Source organism: Camelus ferus, chromosome 19, assembly GCF_009834535.1.
Source record: "Camelus ferus isolate YT-003-E chromosome 19, BCGSAC_Cfer_1.0, whole genome shotgun sequence".
Taxonomy (NCBI): domain Eukaryota; kingdom Metazoa; phylum Chordata; class Mammalia; order Artiodactyla; family Camelidae; genus Camelus; species Camelus ferus.
Window position 1 is genome coordinate 16463462 of NC_045714.1, and position 21850 is coordinate 16485311.

The following is a 21850-nucleotide window of genomic DNA, read 5'->3' on the forward strand; positions in this document are numbered from 1 at the left end:
AGATTTTTATCCCACAGAAATATTTGCCGACGTGCACAAAAGCGGGTGGGGGCACGGTTTTCTGGGCTGGAGTAGAGTAGTCATTGCCTAAACGTTTCGGTCTGGATAGACCCTGTCCTGGACCTGTGGCTGGAGAGAGCAGGCTTTGGCTGGAATGAGGGAGGACAGAACCGTTCCCAAGAAGGCGTCCTCCCCAGCTGTGTCCACACTGGCCCATCTCGCCAGCCCCAGCGGCCCCAGTGGCCCCGGCAGCCCAGGTAGGGTTTAGGTGAAGGGGAGGGGCTGTCCGCGGGTCCTTGGGGTGCAGGGAGCCTCACAAGCTGCCTCAGAGGCGGCGCCTACGGAGCGAGCATCACACTGGAACTGGTCCCGGGAGGCAGAAGTGTGGTGGGCCCGGGGCTGAACTGGGGGTCTTGGCTCCATGGTTATGGCCATCGGCACCTTCACCACTTCCTGATGTGGACAAGCGGGGCTCATTCTGACATAAGCCGGGGAAAGCAGCTCAAGACAGGTCCTGGCCTCCCCTTCCACCCTTACTGCTATGGGGGAGCCCCCTGCAGAAACTCTGGAGCCGCCCGGGCGGTGGGGCCAGATAACGTCACTGAAATAAGTTCCTTGGAGATTTATTTGTCCCTTTGTCTCTCCACTCTGACCGCCACCCCACAAAGCTCCCCACCGTCCACCCTCCCTGGAGGCAGGGCAGCCGATCTCTCTCCCAGAGAGGCCCCCATGAGACGCTGCACCTGAGGCTCAGACCCCGCCCCAAGGGGGCCTGGAAGGAAGTGGTGCCACCACCTTCCTCGCGTCCGCACTCACCAACCACCAGCCAAGGCAGAGGCTGAGCGAGGGCAGCAGAAGCCAGGACGGGGCCCAGCGCAGCGGGATTCCCTGGAGGCGCCATCCGGGGCCTGACCCCTGGCTCCGGTCCTAGTTTGGGAAAGGTGCCTGTCCTCACCGGCACTCAGCCAGGCTGGGAGACTCGGAATTCCAGCAAAGCTAGTCTGACTGCGGCCATGCCCTGAAGGCCTGCTCCAGGGGTGGCTGAATTGGGAAACCCTGCAGAAACCTGCATTTTGGCAGGAAGCATGGGGGCCTGTTCCCAGGACTTTGGAGCAGTTCTCTGATCTGCAGCCTGGCTCTGGCTTCTCCTGTGGGTGAAGTTTGCCGTGACACTGAGCAAGTGGAAGTTAGTCCCACGACAGGGCAGATTCCTCATCTTGGAGCCACATTCTGGCTTTTCCCACCGGCAAGGGCGGGTGGGATGGTGAGTGATTGCAGAAGGGGCTTCCTTCGTGCACATGGAGTTTCTGCACAGGGAGGGGCAGGCAGGGTTCTGGGCACTGCACACGTGCAGACCTCGGGGTGAGCCCACCGCGTCGGGAAGCTTGGGAGCCTGTCGCTGCAGTGCCTGTGGTGGGGGCGGCGTGGGGCAGGGGACGAGCTCTTTTCCTCAGAAGGGCCCACAGATTCACGTGCTATCTGCCCGGGGTGCACGCTGCAGCCGCGCCTGGTGTCCTGATAAAAGCCGGAGACTCCCAGACCCACGCCCTCCCCGTTGTCCGGTCCAAGGACACTGCGCTTCGGACAAGAGCGCTGCAGATTGTTTCGTCCCTGGCCCACTTTGAAGCTGCAACAGTTACACTCTGTGTCAGCTCAAGAACGACAGTGACCACAGAACTAGCACTTTTCTATCTTAACTGGGACGAGGTTGGCAAGTGAGAAGTGGGAGGAGGCAGCAGAGGCCAGGGCTCAGGTCTCTGCTGCCAAGGGTCCCCCAGGCCACTGCCCGGCCTGACCCCAGCAGGGACCCGCAGGTGTAAGCGTCCAAGCATTGATTGACAGCTGGGCCAAAGCATCACCCCTCCCCCGTGAGAAGTGCTGGCCCCTCGTCCCCTCCCCCGCCCTGGTCCCAGCACCGCTCAGAGAGGCAGGTGTGCTGTTGTCCAAGGTAAAGGTGAGCAGACGAGGCCCTGGAGGTAGAAGGTGGCAGAGCTGGGACGAGAACCCCACTTCCTGCGCCGGCCTGAGGCCGTGGCCCTGCCCTTGCAGGGGCCAGCGCCTGCAGGCGCAGACCCGCCGGTGTCTGGGAGGTGGCTGCACGCTGCCCCCGCTCCTGGCCTCGCCCCCCGGCCAGGGGGCTCCTGCGGCCCCACCAGGGCCCGAGCCTCACTTCCCTGTGCACAAACACGCTGACGCCTGGGAAGGGAGGCTGTCACCCGGGACTGGTCCCGGGTGGCCAGGCTCTGTGCAAAGACTGTCAGACACTGCGGCTTCCGGGCTCCACCTGCCAAGCCTGGCCCACAGCTCCTCCGCGCGTGCCCATGCCCCTCGCACTCTGGCCTCCGCTCCCCCCGCTTCCTGGGGAAGCCTTCCTTAGGCCACAGAGGCCAGGCCAGCGGCTGCAGGGAGGAGTTGGGTGGCTGCCCAGCACCAGGGTGGGGAGCACTGAGGGAGGGGCAGGGCGTGTGAGTGCCCGTGTGGAGCATCTCTGCTGACAGGCATGGGGCCGCAGTAGACCTGCCGCCGGGTAACTGGGCGGTGCGCGGGGTAGAGCTGGGGCATAAAATGTTATGGGCCGCATGGGCGCACGAAGGCACATTTGGTCCCCACTGGCGTCGTCAGTGGCCTGCACAAGGGTCGTCCAGGCCCTGCAAGTCGCCTCTCCTCCTGGACGATCCACCAGGCAGTCTGCAGGAGAGGACGGTTCCTCGGGGAGGAGTGAGGCTCTCGCTGACCCTGGGTGAGGCTGGCGGCAGCGAGCTGACCCGCACATCCAGCAGAAGCTGGTGAGCTGGCCTCCCCACTGGTTAGGCTCACGTCCCCTTGATGCACCTTTGGCCGTGTCCGCTTGGTTTCAGTTTTGTGACAGCAGCACCCACAGATGGCCCTGGTGGAGGGGCGGAGCTGGGAGGATGGGCAGGAGCCGTTTTGGCCAGGCCAGTGCAGGACCCGTCTCAGTCCTGGGCCTCCAGGGCAGAAGTGCCATTCACCACCGAGGCCAGCACGTGGGCACAGGACCCACCATTAGCAGAAGGGCCCCATCTCTCCCCGACCCAGGCTGGTCATGCAGGTTGGGCCTCCTGGGCCTCTGCTCTGGCCACAGCCTGGCCACTCCTCCCCTCCCTCCTCCCTGGCCGAGTTCCTCTGTTTCTCAGGAGTGAACCTGAATCTTTATCCCATGATCCTCGGAAACAGAATGGTCTCCTCATTTCATTCACGAGGTCAAGGGGGAGCAGCCCCCTTCGCTGGCCTGGGTCCATTCCCAGGGCTGGTCCAAGGGGCCACACCCCCAACCCCACACAGGGTGGACGCTGGGGGCCACTGCACACACTGCCATCTCCGGGTCTTGACCCTTTGCCCCAGGCTCCTTTGGAGACGCTAGAAATGCACCTACTGGGTCTCTGTGTACCGAGCACGTAGGAAGGGGACCCCCTCCAAGGCGCACACAGGCCATGAGCCTGCCCCCCTCCCGCCCTGTTGCCTCCCAGTCCAGCACACACTCCTGCACACACTCCTGCACACACACCTGCACACACAGACACATGTGAACACTGGGCTTCCTCTTTAGGCTTTACTGCCCTCACCCCTCCCTCTCTGTGACCACCGTTGACATTTACAGCAAAAGATACACCAATTCCCCCAGTTCACAGAGACCCCCGGGGGTGGGGAGCGCTGCTTCTGCCAGGGCGGCCCCCAGCCCACCCAGGTGATCCGGCCCTCAAGCTGAAGGACGCCTCCCAGGGGCACCTGGGAGTTGGTACCCACTGGGCTCAGGCCCCTGTGAGGGGCGGTACCCATCACAAAGGGATTCCCCCGAGACGTCAGTGGGAGAGAGAGTCAGACCTTACCCCCCACCACTTTATGCTCAGTGACAAACGGTCCTTGTTCCTGGTGGCGGTGCACCGCGGGCTGCACGGCGAGCAGCCTCCCCCAGGCCAGGAAGGAGGACTGGGACACGCCCATCTTTTGCCACCAGCTGATGCGAGACTAGGAAGCAAAACAGCAAGCCACGGGCAGCGGTGAGGAAAGCGTGTTGGTGAGAGCGCGCACGCCGGGCTCCCGGCGTGGAGGAGGGGGCTGCAGCGGGGCCCGGGGCCCCTAGACGTCCACGCACTCTTTCCTCATCACGGTGAAGTCGCCGTGCCAGGGGAGCGCGCCCACCAGGAAGGTGCACCTCCGAATCTGAAAGAGACCAGCACCACGCAGAGCTCATCAGCGGCCACGAGAGAAGGCAAGGTGCCGGGCGTCAGCTTAGGAAGACGGTCGTCAGCCCAAGGGCGGTCCCCGGGAGCCTGCTGGCTGGAGGCGGCAGGCCGTACACGCAGGGACCTGCAGGGGCCTCGGTCCCCACCGCCCCGCCCACCGAGGGACAGCAAGTACCAATAATCATCATATTTTGGGGGGAGACCGGATGCAAAGCTGATTTTGTTTTTAATGCTCACGAGTATTTTCTACAGCCTAAGTGCCGCGGTTCTGTGCCAGGCACAGTGTGATGTGGGTGATCGTAAAGCCCCGGTAACGCCCTGGGCCCTGAGAACGCGGACACCAGGGAAAGAGCAACGTGGCGGGTTCTGGGGCCGAACGGACCTTTTCCTCCAAAGGCCGCTTCTCTCCTCGAAATGCCACTGAAATGACAAGTGAAATGTTCCATGTGTGGGTCACAGACGGGTGCACGGGGGCAGGGACGGAGGACGGGGCCAGGCAGGTAGCGGTCCTGGAAGACAGCGAAGGGCGTCTTCCGTCGCTGCCTGGAAGGCACTCAGCACCCCAGGGTGGCAGGGAGAAGGGCTTAGGTCCCTGTGGGTCCTGGCCACGTGCAGAAGGGGATTACGCGCCTCCTCCTCCCACGAACCCGCAGAAAACACCAAGTCATCGAGCCCTGGGACCCCAAACCTCCTTTGGTCTTTAACGGAACCAGATCACAGAAACGATGGAAAGCCTCATTCTCATGACACCAGACCAGAGAAACCCTGGAACCAAACAGAACTGAGAAACCAATTATAACCCTCACTCCCCGACTAAATGGAGCACCCTAAAACACCAGCAAATGAAGGGCGGCCGCGTATCAAACAGTCATTGTCCCTAACGCAGGGTGCTCCAGCGACACGACGGGGGTGGGGGTTGTCTGGACCTGACTTTCTGGTTCAGTAGTTTGGGACGAGGCCATGATCCTTGTGTGTGTGTGTTCGCGTGCGTGCCCTTGTGTCTGCGTGCATGTGGGGACGCATTCTCCACACTAGGGGATTGTGAGCACTTCGTACACATAAAAGCAAAGTTCCTACATGGACAGTGGTTCATGGACCCCCTGCACCCTAAGCCGCAAGAAGAGACACCCCCCCCGACCAGCCGTCCCTCCCAGCCTGGCCCCGCGGAACGGCGCCCACAAAGGGAGGGGACCCGAGGAGGGGGCCGACCTGCTGTCACCCAGCTAACACTAACTCCAGTTAGTGGAGTTACGTAAAATGTAAAAATACAAAATATGAACTGAAGCCAACCATACCTCAACGTGCACGAGCGTATTCCCGGGTGGCCCTCCGGAACTGCGCCCCCGCACCCAGAGAGACCTGGACATTTGCCATCAAAGACACGGGAATGCCAGGCGTGCACGTGGGCAGCAGGCTCCACAGAGCCGAGCGGGTCCGAGGAGCAAGGAGGCGCCCCGCCGCGCCCACGCGCAGCCGCCCAGGACCTTGAAGAGGTGCAGACTCACCAACGAAACCCGCACCCAGGCTCCCTGTGCACCTGTCGCCACCGTCAGTCAATGGGGGTGAGAACTAACCCTGACGTTCGAGTCAGGCCGGAGAACTGCCAAGAAGGGACAGGTGCTCCGTGTCCCGGACGGGGAAGAAGGGCTCGCCGTTGAGGAACCTGCTGTTTCAGTCTATTGCACGAGTGGGTCAGAGGAGAAGGGCCACTTAGTGTGCGTGCAGCTGCTGAAAGGAGAACTCCTAGAAGGAAACACTCTCGATTGATTAATTTTTTAAATGTTATTCTTATTATTTTTAATGGAGGTGCTGGCTTGAGCCCAGGACCTCGTGCAGGCTAAGCTTGCGCTTGACCTCTGAGCTAGTCCCACCCTCTGAAACATTCTTAATTTAAAAAATAGTGAAATGAGTGTTGAAGGAATTTCAGAAACCAACACGACAGAATATTTAGTGATGACGTAAATACTGCAAAGAACCCCATTGAATCCAGGAGCACGAGCAGTGGCCAGCGTCGCTCCCTTTCCGCGCGGCTCGAAACACTTGGAGAGGAGGAGGCGAGGTTTTCCTCACTGATAAACGTGTTGCGTGAAGACCTGGTCTCATGCCCGAGGTGGGCCATGGGAACGGCAGAACAAACGAGCCCCTTGGAGACAATTCTCCTCCCTTCTCTTTGGCATTTGCTACAAACAGCTAAAAAGCAACAACTTTCCTGCAACCACAACCAGCCCAGCAGAAAACAGAAATTGAAACCACCACACTCTGCTTCCGGGAAAAGACAAAACCGACATAAAAGATGGGATGGCCCAGACATACCGCTGCTGGAAGTGTCTGTCGTGCCGGGCGTCTGCGGCTGCAGTCGGCAGACCTGCTCACGGGAGTTCACAGGCGCCGTTCTGGGCACAGGTAACCACGGGCACCTGTCAGCGGGCCCTGTCTCCCACGCCGAGATGCGTGGAGCAGATGCGTTCTCCAGGTGAGGCACCGAGGCCCAAGCAGCTCCCCTCACCCTGCCGGGGCTTGTTAGCTATGCCAGTTCCTGGGTCCCACCCCAGACCCACTGAATCAGACTCCGCAGGTGGGACCCTGCTGTCTAAACACCAGGAGTGATGCTGACCTCAAGGAGAAGGTCTCGGTACCCCGAGTTCTGCGGGGGGCTCAGAGCAGCCAAGGCCACCGCAGACAGTTGGTTTGCACCTACCTTCTCCAGTCTGGGGTTTTCCTTCGGGACACAGCTCTCGTTGCTGTTGGGGAGCTTCCTGCAATTGGTGCGGGCAATTTCAGCCTCGATGAGGTATTCCAAACAATCTGTGACCTGTCGATGAGCAATCGTGCGACTTTGCTCAAAAAAGCTTTATTTTACTTTTTGAGAGTTTCAGCAAGCCCTAAACAACTTCTGCCCCCCCCCCCGTTTCCTCTCTCCCCAAACACACCTTCAGCGGGGGGTCTATGGCACCCACCACATCCCAATGCCCTGACCTGGCCCCACCGGGTGTCTGGGGCGGCTCCATCCGGTGTGGGACCTCCTCGAAGGTGAGACCTCCTACCTCCAGGGTGTGGGGCGCACGTTTGCTACCGCTGGTACCGGGGACCCCCACGCCCGCCCTCCTAGCCTGGCCTCGGTCTGGGCCACCAGGTGCAAATGCACCAACCGGGGGAGGCGCCTTACCTGCAGGTGGACTTGCAGCACCTTGACCACCTGGAAGAGGTGCTTCTCAGCGCTCTCCCTGTTGAACTCCTGCATGGCAAACCACAGGCACTGCCTCACGTTGGCGCTGGAGGGGCTGACTTTCTTCAGTTCTCTCAGCACCTTGACTTTCGTCTTGTCGAGGTCCGCGCTGTCCACCAGGGCCAGCGGAATGGTGAGCAGGAGCAGGCGGGTCCCCCAGGGTCTGGTCATGGTCCCTCCGTCCAGGGGCCAGAGGTGGGCTTCCTTGGCGTCTCAGGGCTGGAGCCGCAGGCGGGGTAGGGTGGCCGCTGCTCCCGCGCAGGTTCACAGATCTTGCTGTGAGAGCGTCAGCCCAGCTGGATTGAGACAGAGCTGTCAGGGCTACCCGGGGGGCACCCTCTGTCCTCCAAGGAGCCCCCCCACGGGAGCCAGTGAAGGGCGCCCCACCGGCCTCCCGCCCCACTCATCCTGGGTGGGTCTGCGGCTCCAGCGACAGCACTTGGACTCGGGGTCCACACCTACCCTGAGTGCCTCACCGCCTACTCCTGCTTCTGCGTCTGTGCAGCCGTGAAGGCTGTGGCTGCCCTGAGTCTTCCCGCTCTGGCCCCCTTTCCAAACTGCTGCCCCTCCTGTGGAGTTGGGTGCTGACCCAGCCCTTGCCCGGGGTTCTCCTGTGAACCAGCACTTCCAGCTGCCCCCAAGCTCTGGTCTGGGGCCTCCTGCTCCTGATCCCTGGTCTGTCTTCACCTTCTGAGTCCACGCCCTGCAGGGAGGTCACACTTTGTGATGTAATCCTGCACCTGCAACCCTGCCTCCGGGAGGGCACCTCTGCCCTGCCGGTCGCTGGCCCTCGGTCCAGGCAGCTCACGCAGTGGACGAGCACCTCCTGCCCTCGGGGTGGAGGGTGCCCCAGCGGTCTCCTGCCCACCGGTGCCGTGACTCTGGACTCCCTCTGCTGTCCTGCCGAGGGCCGTGGGTCACAGCCCATCCTGGCGCCCAGGCCTTAGGACAAGGGGGCGCACTCTCCCCAGGGCTCTCCGACGCTCTGCTTCCCTGTGAAAGTCCAGCACATTCTGGGGGGTGCAGAGAGGTGGGCACTGGTCCCAGGATATGAAGGCTGCCCGGCTCCCGACCTTGGGCAGCGTGTGGGAAGTGACAGCCCCCACCTCGCGGGTGGGTGGCCCTAACCACTGCTGGTGGGAACCCGCCGCGTTGCCCTTCGACTATTGATGGAGGCTGGTGTTTCTCATGGTCAGTCGCTACAAACACCTTTCCAGAATCTCCGCAGAGTTACACAGGTGTTTCCGTATTTGGCGAATTCTCAATAATGTTGGAAAATGCTTATAAAGAAAAAATCATGCACAAGATGCAAAACACTGAATAGGATCCAATTCTTCATAAATACAAATGTTATGAAAAAACGTAGGAGAATCGGGGGGGAGGGGAGAGCTCAGTGGTAGAGCACACGCTTAGCATGCACGAGGTCCTGGGTTCAGTCCCCAGTCCCTCCATTAAGGTAAGTAAACCTAATTACCCCCCCCCCCCGCCCCGCAAAAATCCCAAAGAACAAAACAAAACAAAACGCAGGAGAATCCATCACACTGTGTCATGTGGGCGGCCTCTTCATCCTCATCCCTCGCAGCCTCTCCCACCTCCAAGCACCAGGCACAGCTTCCTCTCGGGGGGCTTGGGGTTCCTCCCTCCCCTCCACGCAGCCACTCATCCTGGTTCATCTGCCTGCAAGTCTCAACACAGACCCCCCAAATCTAAAGTGCCTCTCCCCACTGCTCCCTGCTGCTCCCAGATGCTCCCAGATGCTCCCAGATGCTCCCCGCTGCTCCTGTCTTCATCACTGTTTCAACACATCATCTCTTATAACCTGCAGTTACTTATTGGTGAACATCTGTATTGTCTGCCTACCCCCTCGAGAGAGAAAACAGGCTTTCTCAGGCAGGGACTCCTTCCTGTCACTCATTGTATCACCGCCAGAGCCAGGAGCCAGGCCAGGCATAGAGAACATGTCATTGTTTGTTGAGTGAAGCAATGCTCTTGCCTTGATGAAAAAAACATTCACTTTGGATTTTTCTTTACATTTGTATCTTTCACGTTTCCTGTATTTCATATGCATTGCTTTAATAGTTAGGAAAAAAGAAAGAGGGAAAGTAGCCCTGGCACGGGGACACGGGGACGTGAGCAGAAGTGGGGCAGACAGAAGGGCCGCTCCTGGTGGGGAGCTGCGGGTGTGCGGGTGCGTGTGGGCCGCGCAGGACCTGACCGTCTGTCACCTCCAGGGGCTCAGCTACACGTGCCCCTCTGCCCTGCTCCCCTCCCCGTCCCTGGGTCAGGAGGCCTCGGGCACCGGGGTCTGACGTTTCCAGTCCTGCAGACGCTTGTGCTCCTGCCGCTGTCCTTAGGTCACCCGACTCTTCTCTTTCTTACCGACCCCTCCTTCCCTGCTGCCTTCTGCAAGCACTCCCCAGGGGTGAGATCTGGGTGAAGGGGGACTCCCAGCAAGCACCCTCCAAGGCCTGCATCTCCAAGCCAGGCCCCCGTAAAACCTCTGGGTTTCATGGAAATCAGGGATTCACAAAATGCATGTCAGTTTTTATATTGTGTGCTTGTATCGTGAGCCCCAAGTATATTTTCACTCCCTAAGGATTTGGGACTAGTGACTGGGCTGAATCTGGGGGGTTTGTCCAGGGTACAATGACACGGGACAGGCCCCCAGCTGGTGACTGACCAGCAGGGAAAGGGACAGACTGCCAACCACAGGCACGCAAACCAGATCCCCAACATTCAAGAGGCCGGAGGGAGGACGCCTCAGCCCCTCCCGCTGGGTACCCCACCAGACGGCACACCACCCCGTCTCTGATCCAGTCCTGCCCCTTCCCTAGGCCCCTCCAGGGTAGCTCCCGACAAGGACCTAGGAGGCGGGGGTCTGTCATCTCAGGGCCTGTCTCCAGGCTACTGGTCAGTGCTGACGGCCACAGAGGCCAGGCTGGGCCCTGGTCAGGGAACATAGACATCGAGGGGCAGGACGGGAGGTGGGGACCAGACCTGCCATCTTCTGGGCCATCCCCAGAGGGGACATCACACAGGCAGCTCCCGGGACAAGTGTCCTGATGGGGTCCACAGAGGACAGAGCCTGCTGTCATCTCAGTCACCACCTCCTACCCCTGGGCCTGGGCATGGTGCCCCCACAAAGGGACACCCCACTGTGAGCCCAGCATCAAAGATGGACACAAAGAGGACACAGGTGGCTATCACTGGGAAAACCATCTGCATTGCATTTTAGTGGAATGAATGGAGAGATTGGAGGAAGAATGATCAAAGGAATGGAAGAATAGATGAGTGGATGGGTGGCTGGCTGGCTGGCTGGCTGTGTGGATGTATGGATGGATGAGTGTATGGATGGGTGGGTGGGTGGATGGATGTATGGGTGGAGGGATGGATGGGTGGAGGGATGGATGGGTGGAGGGATGGATGGGTGGATGGATGGATGGATAAATGGATGGGTGGGTGGATGGATGGGTGGGTGGATGGATAAAAGGATGGGTGGGTGGGTGGATGGATGGATGGATGATGAACAAATGGAGAATGAATGAATGAATGAATCAGTGTGCACACCAACTATGGGACCCCTGCAAGAACCAGGGAGGGCACCCCCACAGGAGCTGAGGGTTTGATTGGCTCAGCATGCTGCACCTGCTGCCCAGGTGGGAACAACAGTGACAACTTCTCCATCACTCGTCACTGGCGGCGACATCCATGGAAACGGACCATTGGGGAGCACACAGAACTGACAGGGGCCCAGAGTGATCTGAGGTGCCTTTACTTCCCTTGGTGCTGCACAGACCTAGGACCCCGGAACGTCATCCAGAGGAAGAGGGTCTGCTGCGGGAGATGGGGGCCCCTTCCCCTGGTTCTGCTGGCAGGTGCTGTTCACAAGGGTGAACTGGGTGATCCAGGGTTGCGAGTCCACCACGAAAGTGCAGCTCACCTGGAAACAGGAACCGTAAGACATAAAATCAGACCAACGTAGCAGTGAGAGCACGTGGCGTGGAGGACTTCACAGGTGCCCGGATGGGTTAAAAGCTAAAGAGGGAGGAAAAGCAGAATCCAGCGGCGGCCTGGGGCCGGGCTCGGGAGCTCAGGTCTCCACCTGGGTGATGGGCGGGGGTGCTGAATCCGCCCGTCGTGGATGGGGGCTCCCCAGAGGGTGCCTGGTGGGGCCATTGCCTGTCCCCCAGGTCCCCCCACCCACCATGATGCTGTATGAAGGGCCTCTGCCTGTGGGCTCTGGGAGCCTGGCAGACTGCCTAGGAGAGGGTCCAGATGGCGCCCCCCCCCACCTGGGAGTGGCTGCAGACCCACCCCAAGGGGAGGCTGCCCCCCAGGCTGGGATCTGGGGACACTAGCCCCAAGGAGGGCGTCCCCCTGACTGAGGCCCACGCCCACGGTCCCAGTCCAATGGATCAGACGTCAGCTCGTAGGATGACGACAGGAGGACTGGCTGAGCTGGGCTTGTCCTCGCAGCCCAGGGACCAGGGGGAGAGGTGGGGTGACCAGCGAGCTGAACAGTCCTCCTGTCCGGAGGAATCGGAGCAAAGGAGAGAGGGGCGCACGGCAAGAGCAGCGTCTCCAGGACCTGAGCCTCAGGGAGCAGGAAGCTGGGACAGGGAGAGCTCCCCCAGGGAGGAGGAGCACGTCGGAGGGGGGTTTCTGGGGGTCTCTGGGGAGCCAGCCAGGCTGTGCTGGGCACAGCGGTGACCGTGCAGAGTGACCGCCTCTCCCATCTGCAGGAGCCCAGGGGCCCGGTGGAGAGGGTCATCCCTGCGACCTTCCCGAGCCCCCCATAGGCCGTCCTTGATGCAGCTTCGCTGTCAGAAGCCTCGTGAAGATTTGGGCTGATTTATTCTCACACCGTCTTCTCTCCCGGGCCTTCCTGCAGGGGACAGTTGTCAATGTCTTCGTCATGTTTTCTACAAATCGTGCGGCCCAGCTTCAGGTCCATTAAATATGTCCAGCTAAGCTTCTGTAAAGAAGAGATTGTAGAAACGCCTGTGAAATTCTTTGCGATAGTGAGAAAAACACAGAGAAGCAAACAGGAAATGGGCGGTAGGCTCGAAGGTGCGCAGGCAGTGAGGGAGGCACAGCTGGTGCACTTCGCTTATTGTTCCTGTTTCTTATTTTCTTTATTATTTCACTTTTTCATTTTAATTCTCTACTTTTCTTACAAATAGATGTCCCTGAGGGCACCTCCAGCAGCCTGGCCTCTCCGCTGCACTCCCCCTGACGGCCGGCTCCAGGACCCCCAGCACCAGTGCCAGATGTGCGTGGAGGGGGGGACAGTCACGGGAAGCAGGGCGCGCGGCGCTGAGCGCACACGCACGCGCATGGCACACCTGACAGCAGACCCGCCCCTCAGTCACATCGGCCTGACACGCGGAGGCCCCAGGCCACTCCTTCCAGAGAAGGGGGCGGGGATCCTGGTCCCCGGCGCCACCGTCAGAGCCGCGCCATCCCTCGGGGGCTGCACCCAGATCGGGACGGGCCTGGGGGCCGGGGGGCCTCTTTCCCACGGTGGGGGTGGGGGGAGCTGCGGCACCAGGGACTCACTAGCCAACTCTCATCCGGGTCCGGGTGGGTGGGTGCTCAGGGGCCAGGCGCTGCTCCTCCAACAACTCACTGCGCGTTATGATTTCATCCCCTACTTAGAGGTGAGGAACACTCGGGAGGAACCCAAACACCGTGAGGAAGGCAGCCAGAAAGCTCCGCAGGCAGGAGCAGCCCTCCCTGCAGAAAGCTGGCTTCGTTCGGGGCCCAGGGATCCCTGCAGCGGAGGGCCCCCGGCCACACCCCGGCCCACCCCGCACGCCCGCACGTCCTGGGTGAGGGCGGGCTGGGCGGGGGAGGCAGCCTCGGCTTCCCTGGTTCCAGGGCTGGGACGCAGCCCAGGGAAGAAGCAGCCAGTCAGGAGACGGGGCCACATGAGGGAAGCCGGGCCATCTGTGCAGGGTGGGGGCCTCCCTCCAGTCCCTTCGGGAGTGTGTGCAGAGGGGACCCTCCCCTCAGAGCCCCGCTGACGTGGACTGGCTCGGGGCTGGTCACCGGTACCAGGGTAGGGCCCGGGCTCCCGATGGCTGGACCAGAGTTACTCCAGTGGAAGGGCGAGGGGGAGCGGGGTGGGAGGAACCCCTGCACAACCAGGTCTAAGGACGCCCACTGCCATCCGGCTCCACCCTGACCCTCAGTGATGCTCTGTGACCCACAGCCTTCCGGGCCTTCCTAGGCTGCTTCGGGAATTCCGAAGGTGATGGGTTCCCAGGCATCTTCTGGTCCCTGCCCTACTCCATGGTCTTGCAAGTTGGTGAGTACTGTTCACCCACGTGCTCAGGGCAAAACCTGGGGTCCGTGCCTGCCCCCACCCCCATCAGTGCCCCCACATCACCTCCAAGCAGACTTAGAAGCCAGCTTTTCTTCTACCTCCCAGGGACCAGGGACCAGGGACCAGCTCCCACACCCTGCTCTCCGCTGGCCCCAGGCTGCCGCCCCCGCACCCACAGCGTCCAGAGAGGTGCCGGCCGGAGCTCTGTGGGATCTCTCCCTTCTAACGCTACCTCGTATTTTTAGACATCACTCACCTTGCTTTTCCCTGCAGACCACGGGTGCGCCCTCCAGGCTTGGTTTCAGGGGGATGGTGGAGCCACAGGGGAGCCCCCCACCCCTCACCCACACACCCCTAACCCCGCACCCCCACCCACTCCCCTGCGCCCCTCACCTTGCGCTGGCTCCTCCCCACCCACATCAGCTTGTAAGCGTACTCATCAGGATGGTGCTCGTTGAAGTGAAACACAGCGAATTCCACACACATGCTGAAGAAATTCGTGCTCTTACTAACATCCTCGAAGTCCCAGCTGCCAACATGCAGCCCCAGCACCAGGAGCCCCAGCAGCACAGGCTCCCTCGGGAACATGCTGTCCGTCTGGCGACAGCCTGGAGGCCCGCAGCGCCCGGCGGGGGTGGCAGTGACGGCTAGCCCTGCCCAGCTCCCCGCCCCTGCACTGCTGCCCGGCCCCTCCTCTGCGTCCCTGCCCGCCCTGCTGTCACCACCAGACTGAGGGCAGAGTGAGAGGCACGACTCCCACCACTTGTTTGGGAAGCCTGGGCCCAGGGACATGTGTGCAGTGGCTCTGTCCCCAGAGGGGCCTGGGTGAGGGTCTCCTTGCGCTGCCCCCTCGGCAGCGCATCCCAGGACTGGTGGAACCGCGGGGACACTTAGTACTGGTGGGCCCCGAGTCCTGGGGAGCAGAGGGCAGCCCTGGTCTCCCTCTGACCTTGGCCGTGGCCTGTGACCTCAGGGAGCACCAGGAGGGTGCAGTGAGGGGGGCCACGGGCTGGGGGCCCACCGTCCCCACCACCCCTGGCCCTGCTGTCCGTCTTCCCAGGAGGCCTGGCCGTGCTTGGCAGCTGGAAGGGGGGCACAAGGGGGAAGTCACCCCAAGGCAGGGGCTCTGCGGGACTGGACGTGAGCCCCAGCCACAGGCAGGAGAGGGGTCGGGGCTGGGGAAGTCGGGCCCCGCCAGCCCGGCTGACGTGCGTTCATGCAGCTCTGCCATCTGAGGTCCTGTGGCCACTGCCATGTGGCTCCATCACTCTCTCCTCTCAGGACCCATGATGCTGAAGTGCCCAGCCTGGGACGCGTACACGGCCTGGGAGCCGGGAGGCCGGGAAGGTAGGGGTGCTGCCGGTGAACAATGCTTCCCCTGGGGCATGGGGTCAAGGGTCACCTGTCCAGCGAGATGATCCCAGGAAGAGGAGGTCTGGACCACAGTCGTGGGGACCCATTGTAGGACAGGACTGGGGCCGGCACAGAAAGAGAGGGAGTGTGGACACTGGGGGACACCCTTGTCACCAGACTCATGGCCACACCTCTGAGGGACATGGTACACTCTTGCCAGGGCAGGCACAAGGAGGGCGCAGGGACCTGCTTCGGGGGTGTCCATGCCAGACTGTCCTGCCCCACAGCCCAGGTGGGAACAACAGTGACAACTTCTCCATCACTCGTCACTGGCGGCGACATCCATGGAAACGGACCATTGGGGAGCACACAGAACTGACAGGGGCCCAGAGTGATCTGAGGTGCCTTTACTTCCCTTGGTGCTGCACAGACCTAGGACCCCGGAACGTCATCCAGAGGAAGAGGGTCTGCTGCGGGAGATGGGGGCCCCTTCCCCTGGTTCTGCTGGCAGGTGCTGTTCACAAGGGTGAACTGGGTGATCCAGGGTTGCGAGTCCACCACGAAAGTGCAGCTCACCTGGAAACAGGAACCGTAAGACATAAAATCAGACCAACGTAGCAGTGAGAGCACGTGGCGTGGAGGACTTCACAGGTGCCCGGATGGGTTAAAAGCTAAAGAGGGAGGAAAAGCAGAATCCAGCGGCGGCCTGGGGCCGGGCTCGGGAGCTCAGGTCTCCACCTGGGTGATGGGCGGGGGTGCTGAATCCGCCCGTCGTGGATGGGGGCTCCCCAGAGGGTGCCTGGTGGGGCCATTGCCTGTCCCCCAGGTCCCCCCACCCACCATGATGCTGTATGAAGGGCCTCTGCCTGTGGGCTCTGGGAGCTGGCAGACTGCCCAGGAGAGGGTCCAGATGGCGCCCCCCCCACCTGGGAGTGGCTGCAGACCCACCCCAAGGGGAGGCTGCCCCCCAGGCTGGGATCAGGGGACACCAGCCCCCCGGAGGGCGTCCCCCTGACTGAGGCCCACGCCCACGGTCCCAGTCCAATGGATCAGATGTCAGCTCGTAGGATGACGACAGGAGGACTGGCTGAGCTGGGCTTGTCCTCGCAGCCCAGGGACCCGGGGGAGAGGTGGGGTGACCAGCGAACCTAGCCGTACTCTGGTCCTCTGGTCCTCCGGTCCTCCGTTCCTCCCCGGCATTCTGCCCCAGGGTCACCCCTGTGACTTTCCTAAGCCCCCTCGCATAGAAAATGCTTAAGTTGGTCTCTGCCCGGGTTCCTGGTGTAGAGCTCCCGAGCCTCTCGTGAACTCCTAACTGGTGAACCCACCAGGAGCACCTCCTGTCCTGCTGAGGTGACCCTGCTGGGCTCCTGGGTGGGGGCTGCTCACCAGGAGGACCAAGGCATCTTTAGAAGCTTGGGATTCTCAGCCCCGCCCTCATCCTCCGGAGAGGGGCGGCGGCTGGAGACAGAGTTGATGCTTGATCATGCCCATGTGATGAAGCCTCCGCAAAATTCCCAAAGCAAAGGGTGTGGAGAGATTCCAGGCTGGTGGACACATCCACACTGGGCGACGCCGCCCCCCCCAGCTCCATGGGCCAGGAGCCCCTGTGCTCGGGACCCCCAGACCTCACCCCGGGCACCTCTGCACCTGGCTGCGTCTCTGTGTCCGGGTCACACCCTGAGCCTCCTTCCCTGAGCTGTGAGCCGGACTAGCAAACTCATCACACCTGAAGAGCGGGGTGGCAATCTCCCAGGTGTAGCAAGTTGGCCAGAAGCTGTGGGCCCCTGGGGGCATGCTGCTCGCATCCGGCACCTGCAAGCGGGGAGCGGTGTCGGGGGCTGAGCCCCTAACCCGTGAGATCTGACATCACCTCCGGGTGGACACCCGGTGTCCCAGAGAATTATTTTCTGTGAAAAACCCCCACATACGTGGTGACCAGAAGGGCCAGGAGCAAGGCGTCCTGTGTGGGGAGAACAGGACGCACGCGGGGGCGGCAGGTTCTCTCACACACTCTCCCGCGTGTTACGCTTCACTGTCCGAAGATTCAGGGAGCTTTGCGCTGATTTATTCTCAAACTTTCTTCTCTCCCGGGCCTTCTTGCAGGGGACAGTGGCCGAGGTCTTCAGCACGTTTTCTACAAATTGTCTGGCCCAGCTCCAGGTCCATTAAAAATATCACTGTCCAACTCTGTCGAGGAATCATGAAGCAGCTGCTACGTTTGCTTTCCAAGTAGAAAAGTGGGCAGAAGACGAGACGAGGTGTGTAAACAGGGCACACAAGCCTTGTGCAACTTCCCTACTAGCACAGAACCAAAAAGGGGACGGCCCCGAGGGCCCCTCCAGCAGCCTGGCCTCCTCCCCCCACCCCGACGGCCGGCTCAGGACCCCCAGCACCAGTGCCAGATGTGCGTGGCGGGGGACAGTCACGGGAAGCAGGGCGCGCGGCGCTGAGCGCACGCGCACGCGCACGGCACACCTGACCGCAGACCCGCCCCTCAGTCACATCGGCCCGACACGCGGAGGCCCCAGGCCACTCCTTCCAGAGAGGGGGGCGGGGATCCTGGTCCCCCGGGCCGCCGTCAGAGCCGCGCTGACGTGGGCCGGCTCGGGGCTGGTCACCGGGACCAGGGTTGGGCCTGGGCTCCCGACGGCCACTCGCCTCCTGCTGGGCTCGCCCGACCTCCAGCAGCCTGTGGGCCTGCATGTCCTTGCTGCCACTGCTGAAGGAAGCCACGGCCAACTCCACGGACATCGTGAAATAACCGTGGTTCTTACTAACGTCTGCAAAGGCCTTCTGAAAGGTCCAGAGGTGGCTGCCGGGGACAGTGAGCCCCAGCAGCAGAGACGCCTTCGGGAACATGCTGTCCGGCGTCAGCGGGGAGGACGGGCGATGGGCGCCCCCCGCAGGCCAGCTCCTCGGCACCCTGCTGCCCATCTCTCCTGCCGGCACCGAACAGGAGGCAGCGCAGGGGGTCACGTTGTCCACCCCCGGTCACAGGAACCCTGGATGCTGGGCACGCATGCTGCAGGCTCTGTGCCCCGCGTTTCCAGGGCTTCAGCCTGGGCGGGTCCCTCCTGCCGGGCCCTGCGTCCACCCTGCCACCTTCAGAGCCATGCAGCCGGGACCGCCGGGGTCACGGAGTCCCCTCCCGGGCAGCACGGCAGCGGCCAAGCCTGCTGCGACCTTGGCTGGAGCCCATGCGACCGGCCGGGCTGGGAGTATGGGGCGTGCAGCCGGCAGTGGGGGAGTCTGCGGGGAGCTGTGCTCACCGCCGCCCCGACTTCCTCCAGAAGCCCACCTGGCTCCGCGCTCCCCGCCGGCCATGCCTGACCCTGGCTTTCTGCGCTCCAAACACGCCTGGTTCCCTGACGTGCCCTCCGCCCGGGGCCCCGCTGGCAGTGCCGTGTTCTCTCGCACGGCCGCCCATTTCCTAATGGCCTTTCTTCCTACTGACCTCCGGCCCAAGGCCTGCTCCGTTCAGAGAACAGCCTTTCTATTCCATCTCTCCTGTGAAATTGGCCGAGACCTGTTTCATTCCCCAGAATATGGCCAGTGGTCCACGTTCTTGAAAAGACTGTGTCTTCTGCATTTTTCAGGTGCAAAGTTAGGGATGGACATATCCCAGGTGGCCCATGTGATCAAAACTTCCCTACAGGGACCATCCCTACTTCGTTTTATTTTACTGAGTTTGGTTTGGGTTTAGGGTTCGGTCTGCTTCTCCGTCTGTTCCTGGGTGACGTGTTAAAACCCCTCATGGGGATTGGATTGTGGATTTGTCTGTCCTCCTTTCCTCAGAATTCTGGCTGTGTGTATTTGAGAGGCGCTGTGTGTCCGTGTGTGTGTCGTGTGTGTGTGTGTATCTGACTATTTGTGTGCATGTGTGTGTGATGTGTGTGTAGTGTGCACGTGTACATGTATGATATGTGTGCAGTGTGAGTGTGTGTGCTTGTGTACACGGTGTGTATGTGGTGTGTGTGTGGGTGATGTTTGTGTGTGGTGCGTGCACAGTGTGTGCGTGTGTGCACGCGCGTGTGCACACCGCCAGCCACTCATTGCGTTGCACGAGCCCTGCGGCAGGGTCGGGCGGCAGGAAGGACGACATGGTAACAGCTGACACCGTGAGCCCGCCCTAGGCTCTCTCCTGAGTTACCTCTTAACTGTCAGGACAGCAGAAGCATTTCACACCCGCTTTCCAGGTGCGGAGACCCAGGCATGTCAAACGGAGGTGACCCGCCCACCGTGACTGGGATGTGAACCCAGACGATCTGCCCCGAGGGCCTTGGAGTCAGTGCCAGAGGCAGAGGGGCAGCGGCAGGGAGGCTGGTCTTTGCAGGAGACACCCGAAGGTGCAGCCCGGGGTGGGGGGCGGCGCTCAGAAGGAGGTTCCAGAGCAGAGGACCCTGCAGGAGAGTCCGGGAGGTGAGTGAATTCTCACAAAGTGAAGCTGGGAAGCAGCCTCACCAGAGGGGAGCCGGGTCTGAGCGGAGGCTGGTGTGGGGGCACCTGGGCAGGGATCCCCTAGCTGACACCCAGACTCCCCTGGCCCGGCCATCCCAGGCTGGCCCCCGACCCACCAAATGAAGCCCAGCCAAAGTCCCGAGGCTGCCTCCAGGGCGGGAACTGTGGCTTCCAGAAAGATCCGTGATACTGTGACACCCTCCTCTCACCACCAGGCACGGATGTCCCCAGCTCAGGGGCAGCCACCTGACTGCTTCCCTGTGCTCTGAGCCCCAGGCGTGCGCTGTTCTGCTGGCTGGAGGGGCAGTGTCTACGGGCTTGAGGACATGCATTTGGACCACAGGAACCCATCAGCAGGGCAGCTGCCAGGGGGACCAGCCAGTGCCACCTCCTTGCATGCCGGTCCCCCAGAAAGGAGAGTCCGGCCGTCAGGGGACACCTTCCAGCAGGGCACGTCTGAGGTGCGGCTCCAGGCACCTGAGGCAAGTCTGTGCAGACGCGAGGCTCGGCACCAGGCCAGGGCCGAGCAGGAAGCCTTCCTGGCAGCTGACAATTCTGCTTTCGGTCTCAGCGTCTAAACCGCCTGTCCATGCGTTGTGGAAGGCTCGGCGCTGGGGACAACTGAGTGTTTGTAAGATAAACGTGAGCGAACCCAGGTCCCTGTCACCACGAAGCGTCCAGGGCGGGAGGCAGAAGGGAAGAAGTGACTGGGGTCTGGGTGGACCTCGGGCTGATCTTGGGGCTCCCCAGACACAACCCGGGGCCTGCAGGGCAGCGAGGGGGGCGTGAGGCCCGTGAGCTGGCCCTGAGTCGGGGCGCTTCTGTTCACAGTGGGACTTTGTGAGGAATTTGCAGCAACCAGGCAGAACCGCGGGGTCAGACCTCAGAGCAGGACTGGAGTGAGGCGACACGCGGGCGCGTCTGCGGAGGCGTGAACATGCTTCGTGCTGTGAGTGTGGAGAAGGGGCCTTAATGCAGGCCCACGCCAGTGGGCGTGACTGGGGATCTATGCCCCCCGAGAGTTATAGGCCCGACTCTATGCAGATGTTACTGAACGCGAAATGCCATTGTTGAGGCAGATTTTGAAATCCGGGGCAGAATGCTGAAGTCCTCGGAGCAGGTGAAGGCACTACGAGGTAGAAAACAGCTCGCCGCCTGTGGAGAAGTGAATCGATAGGGGCAGAGGGCAGGGGGCAGGCTAAAGGGAGGGGGTCTCGGGTCTGACTCTCCCTGCACTCCAGCCGGGTGACCAGACGAGGCTGGGCTGGGGCTGTTCTGGGTAGAGACAGAACCTGGGTGGGAGGGACGCCAGGGGGGTCCACATTCCTCAGCCGAAAGAAACCAGGGAATTCCCGGAAAGAAGAAACCTTGTGCTATTACGACAGGCAGAAAAGCCCCCGTCCTCACCACCCCAGCCCCCCCCCGTGACCTGCGAATAGGCCGCTGCGAAGGGAAAGGGGGCTTTGCAGTTGGGACTAAGTTAACGGTCCCAAGGTGGGAGACCATCCTCTGTCATTGCAGGGAGGTGGGCCGGACGTCATCACCAGGGTCCTTATGAGAAGGAGGTGGAGGGTCAGAGAGGGGCTGGAAGGCCCCCTGCTGGCTGTGAGGATGGAGGAGAGGGCCATGGGCTGAGCAGAGGCCTCTGGAAGTGGGAAGACTGAGGTTCTCCTTGAGGGCCTGTGGAAGGAAGGCAGCGCTGCCCACACCTGGGTTTTAGGATTTCTGATCTCCAGGGCAGTGAGATTTTTTTTAAAAATGTGCTATCAAGTGGTATTTTTTTTTCTCTGTGTGACTTACTTCACTTAGAATGATAATCTCCAGGTCCAACTATGTTGCTGCAAATGGCATTATTTTATTCCTTTTTTATGGCTGAGTAGTATTCCATCGTATAAACATACCACATTTTCTTTATCCAGTCATCTGTTGATGGACATTTAGGTTGTTTCCATGTCTGGGAAACAGTTGTAAATAGTGCTGCTATGAACATTGGGGTGCAGGTGTCTTTTTGAAGTAGGGTTCCTTCTGGATATATGCCCAGGAGTGGGATTACCGGGTCATATGGTAAGTCTATTTTTAGTCTTTTGAGGAATCTCCATGCTGTTTTCCACAATAGCTTCACCAAACCATATGTGGAATCTAAAAAAAAAAAAAGACAAATGAACTTATATATATAAACTTATATATAAAATAGAAACAGACACACAGACATAGAATACCGACTTGTGGCTGCCAGCGGGGAGGAGGTGGGTGGGAAGGGATAACCTGGGAGTCTGA

At 61.1% G+C, this 21850-nt stretch overlaps 3 protein-coding genes across 3 annotated transcripts; all 3 read right to left on the reverse strand.

The window, feature by feature from the left end:
* Nucleotides 1–4098: 4098 nt before the first annotated feature.
* LOC102513254 (cystatin-8-like) lies at nt 4099–7602 on the reverse strand. The gene is made up of 3 exons (XM_032462338.1): nt 7372–7602; nt 6904–7017; nt 4099–4182 (listed from the first exon to the last, which is right to left on the reverse strand). The coding sequence occupies exons 1-3, from the start codon at nt 7600–7602 to the stop codon at nt 4099–4101; spliced, it is 429 nt and encodes a 142-aa protein (XP_032318229.1).
* A 3352-nt stretch (nt 7603–10954) lies between these two features.
* On the reverse strand, nt 10955–14347 carry LOC116657788 (probable cystatin-15). The gene is made up of 3 exons (XM_032461166.1): nt 14153–14347; nt 12296–12406; nt 10955–11371 (listed from the first exon to the last, which is right to left on the reverse strand). The coding sequence occupies exons 1-3, from the start codon at nt 14345–14347 to the stop codon at nt 11228–11230; spliced, it is 450 nt and encodes a 149-aa protein (XP_032317057.1). The 3' UTR covers nt 10955–11227.
* Nucleotides 14348–15411: 1064 nt separating this feature from the next.
* LOC116657787 (probable cystatin-16) lies at nt 15412–18838 on the reverse strand. Its single transcript, XM_032461165.1, has 3 exons — nt 17774–18838; nt 17192–17302; nt 15412–15688 (listed from the first exon to the last, which is right to left on the reverse strand). The coding sequence occupies exons 1-3, from the start codon at nt 18047–18049 to the stop codon at nt 15545–15547; spliced, it is 531 nt and encodes a 176-aa protein (XP_032317056.1). The 5' UTR covers nt 18050–18838; the 3' UTR covers nt 15412–15544.
* Between the last annotated feature and the right edge of the window lie 3012 nt (nt 18839–21850).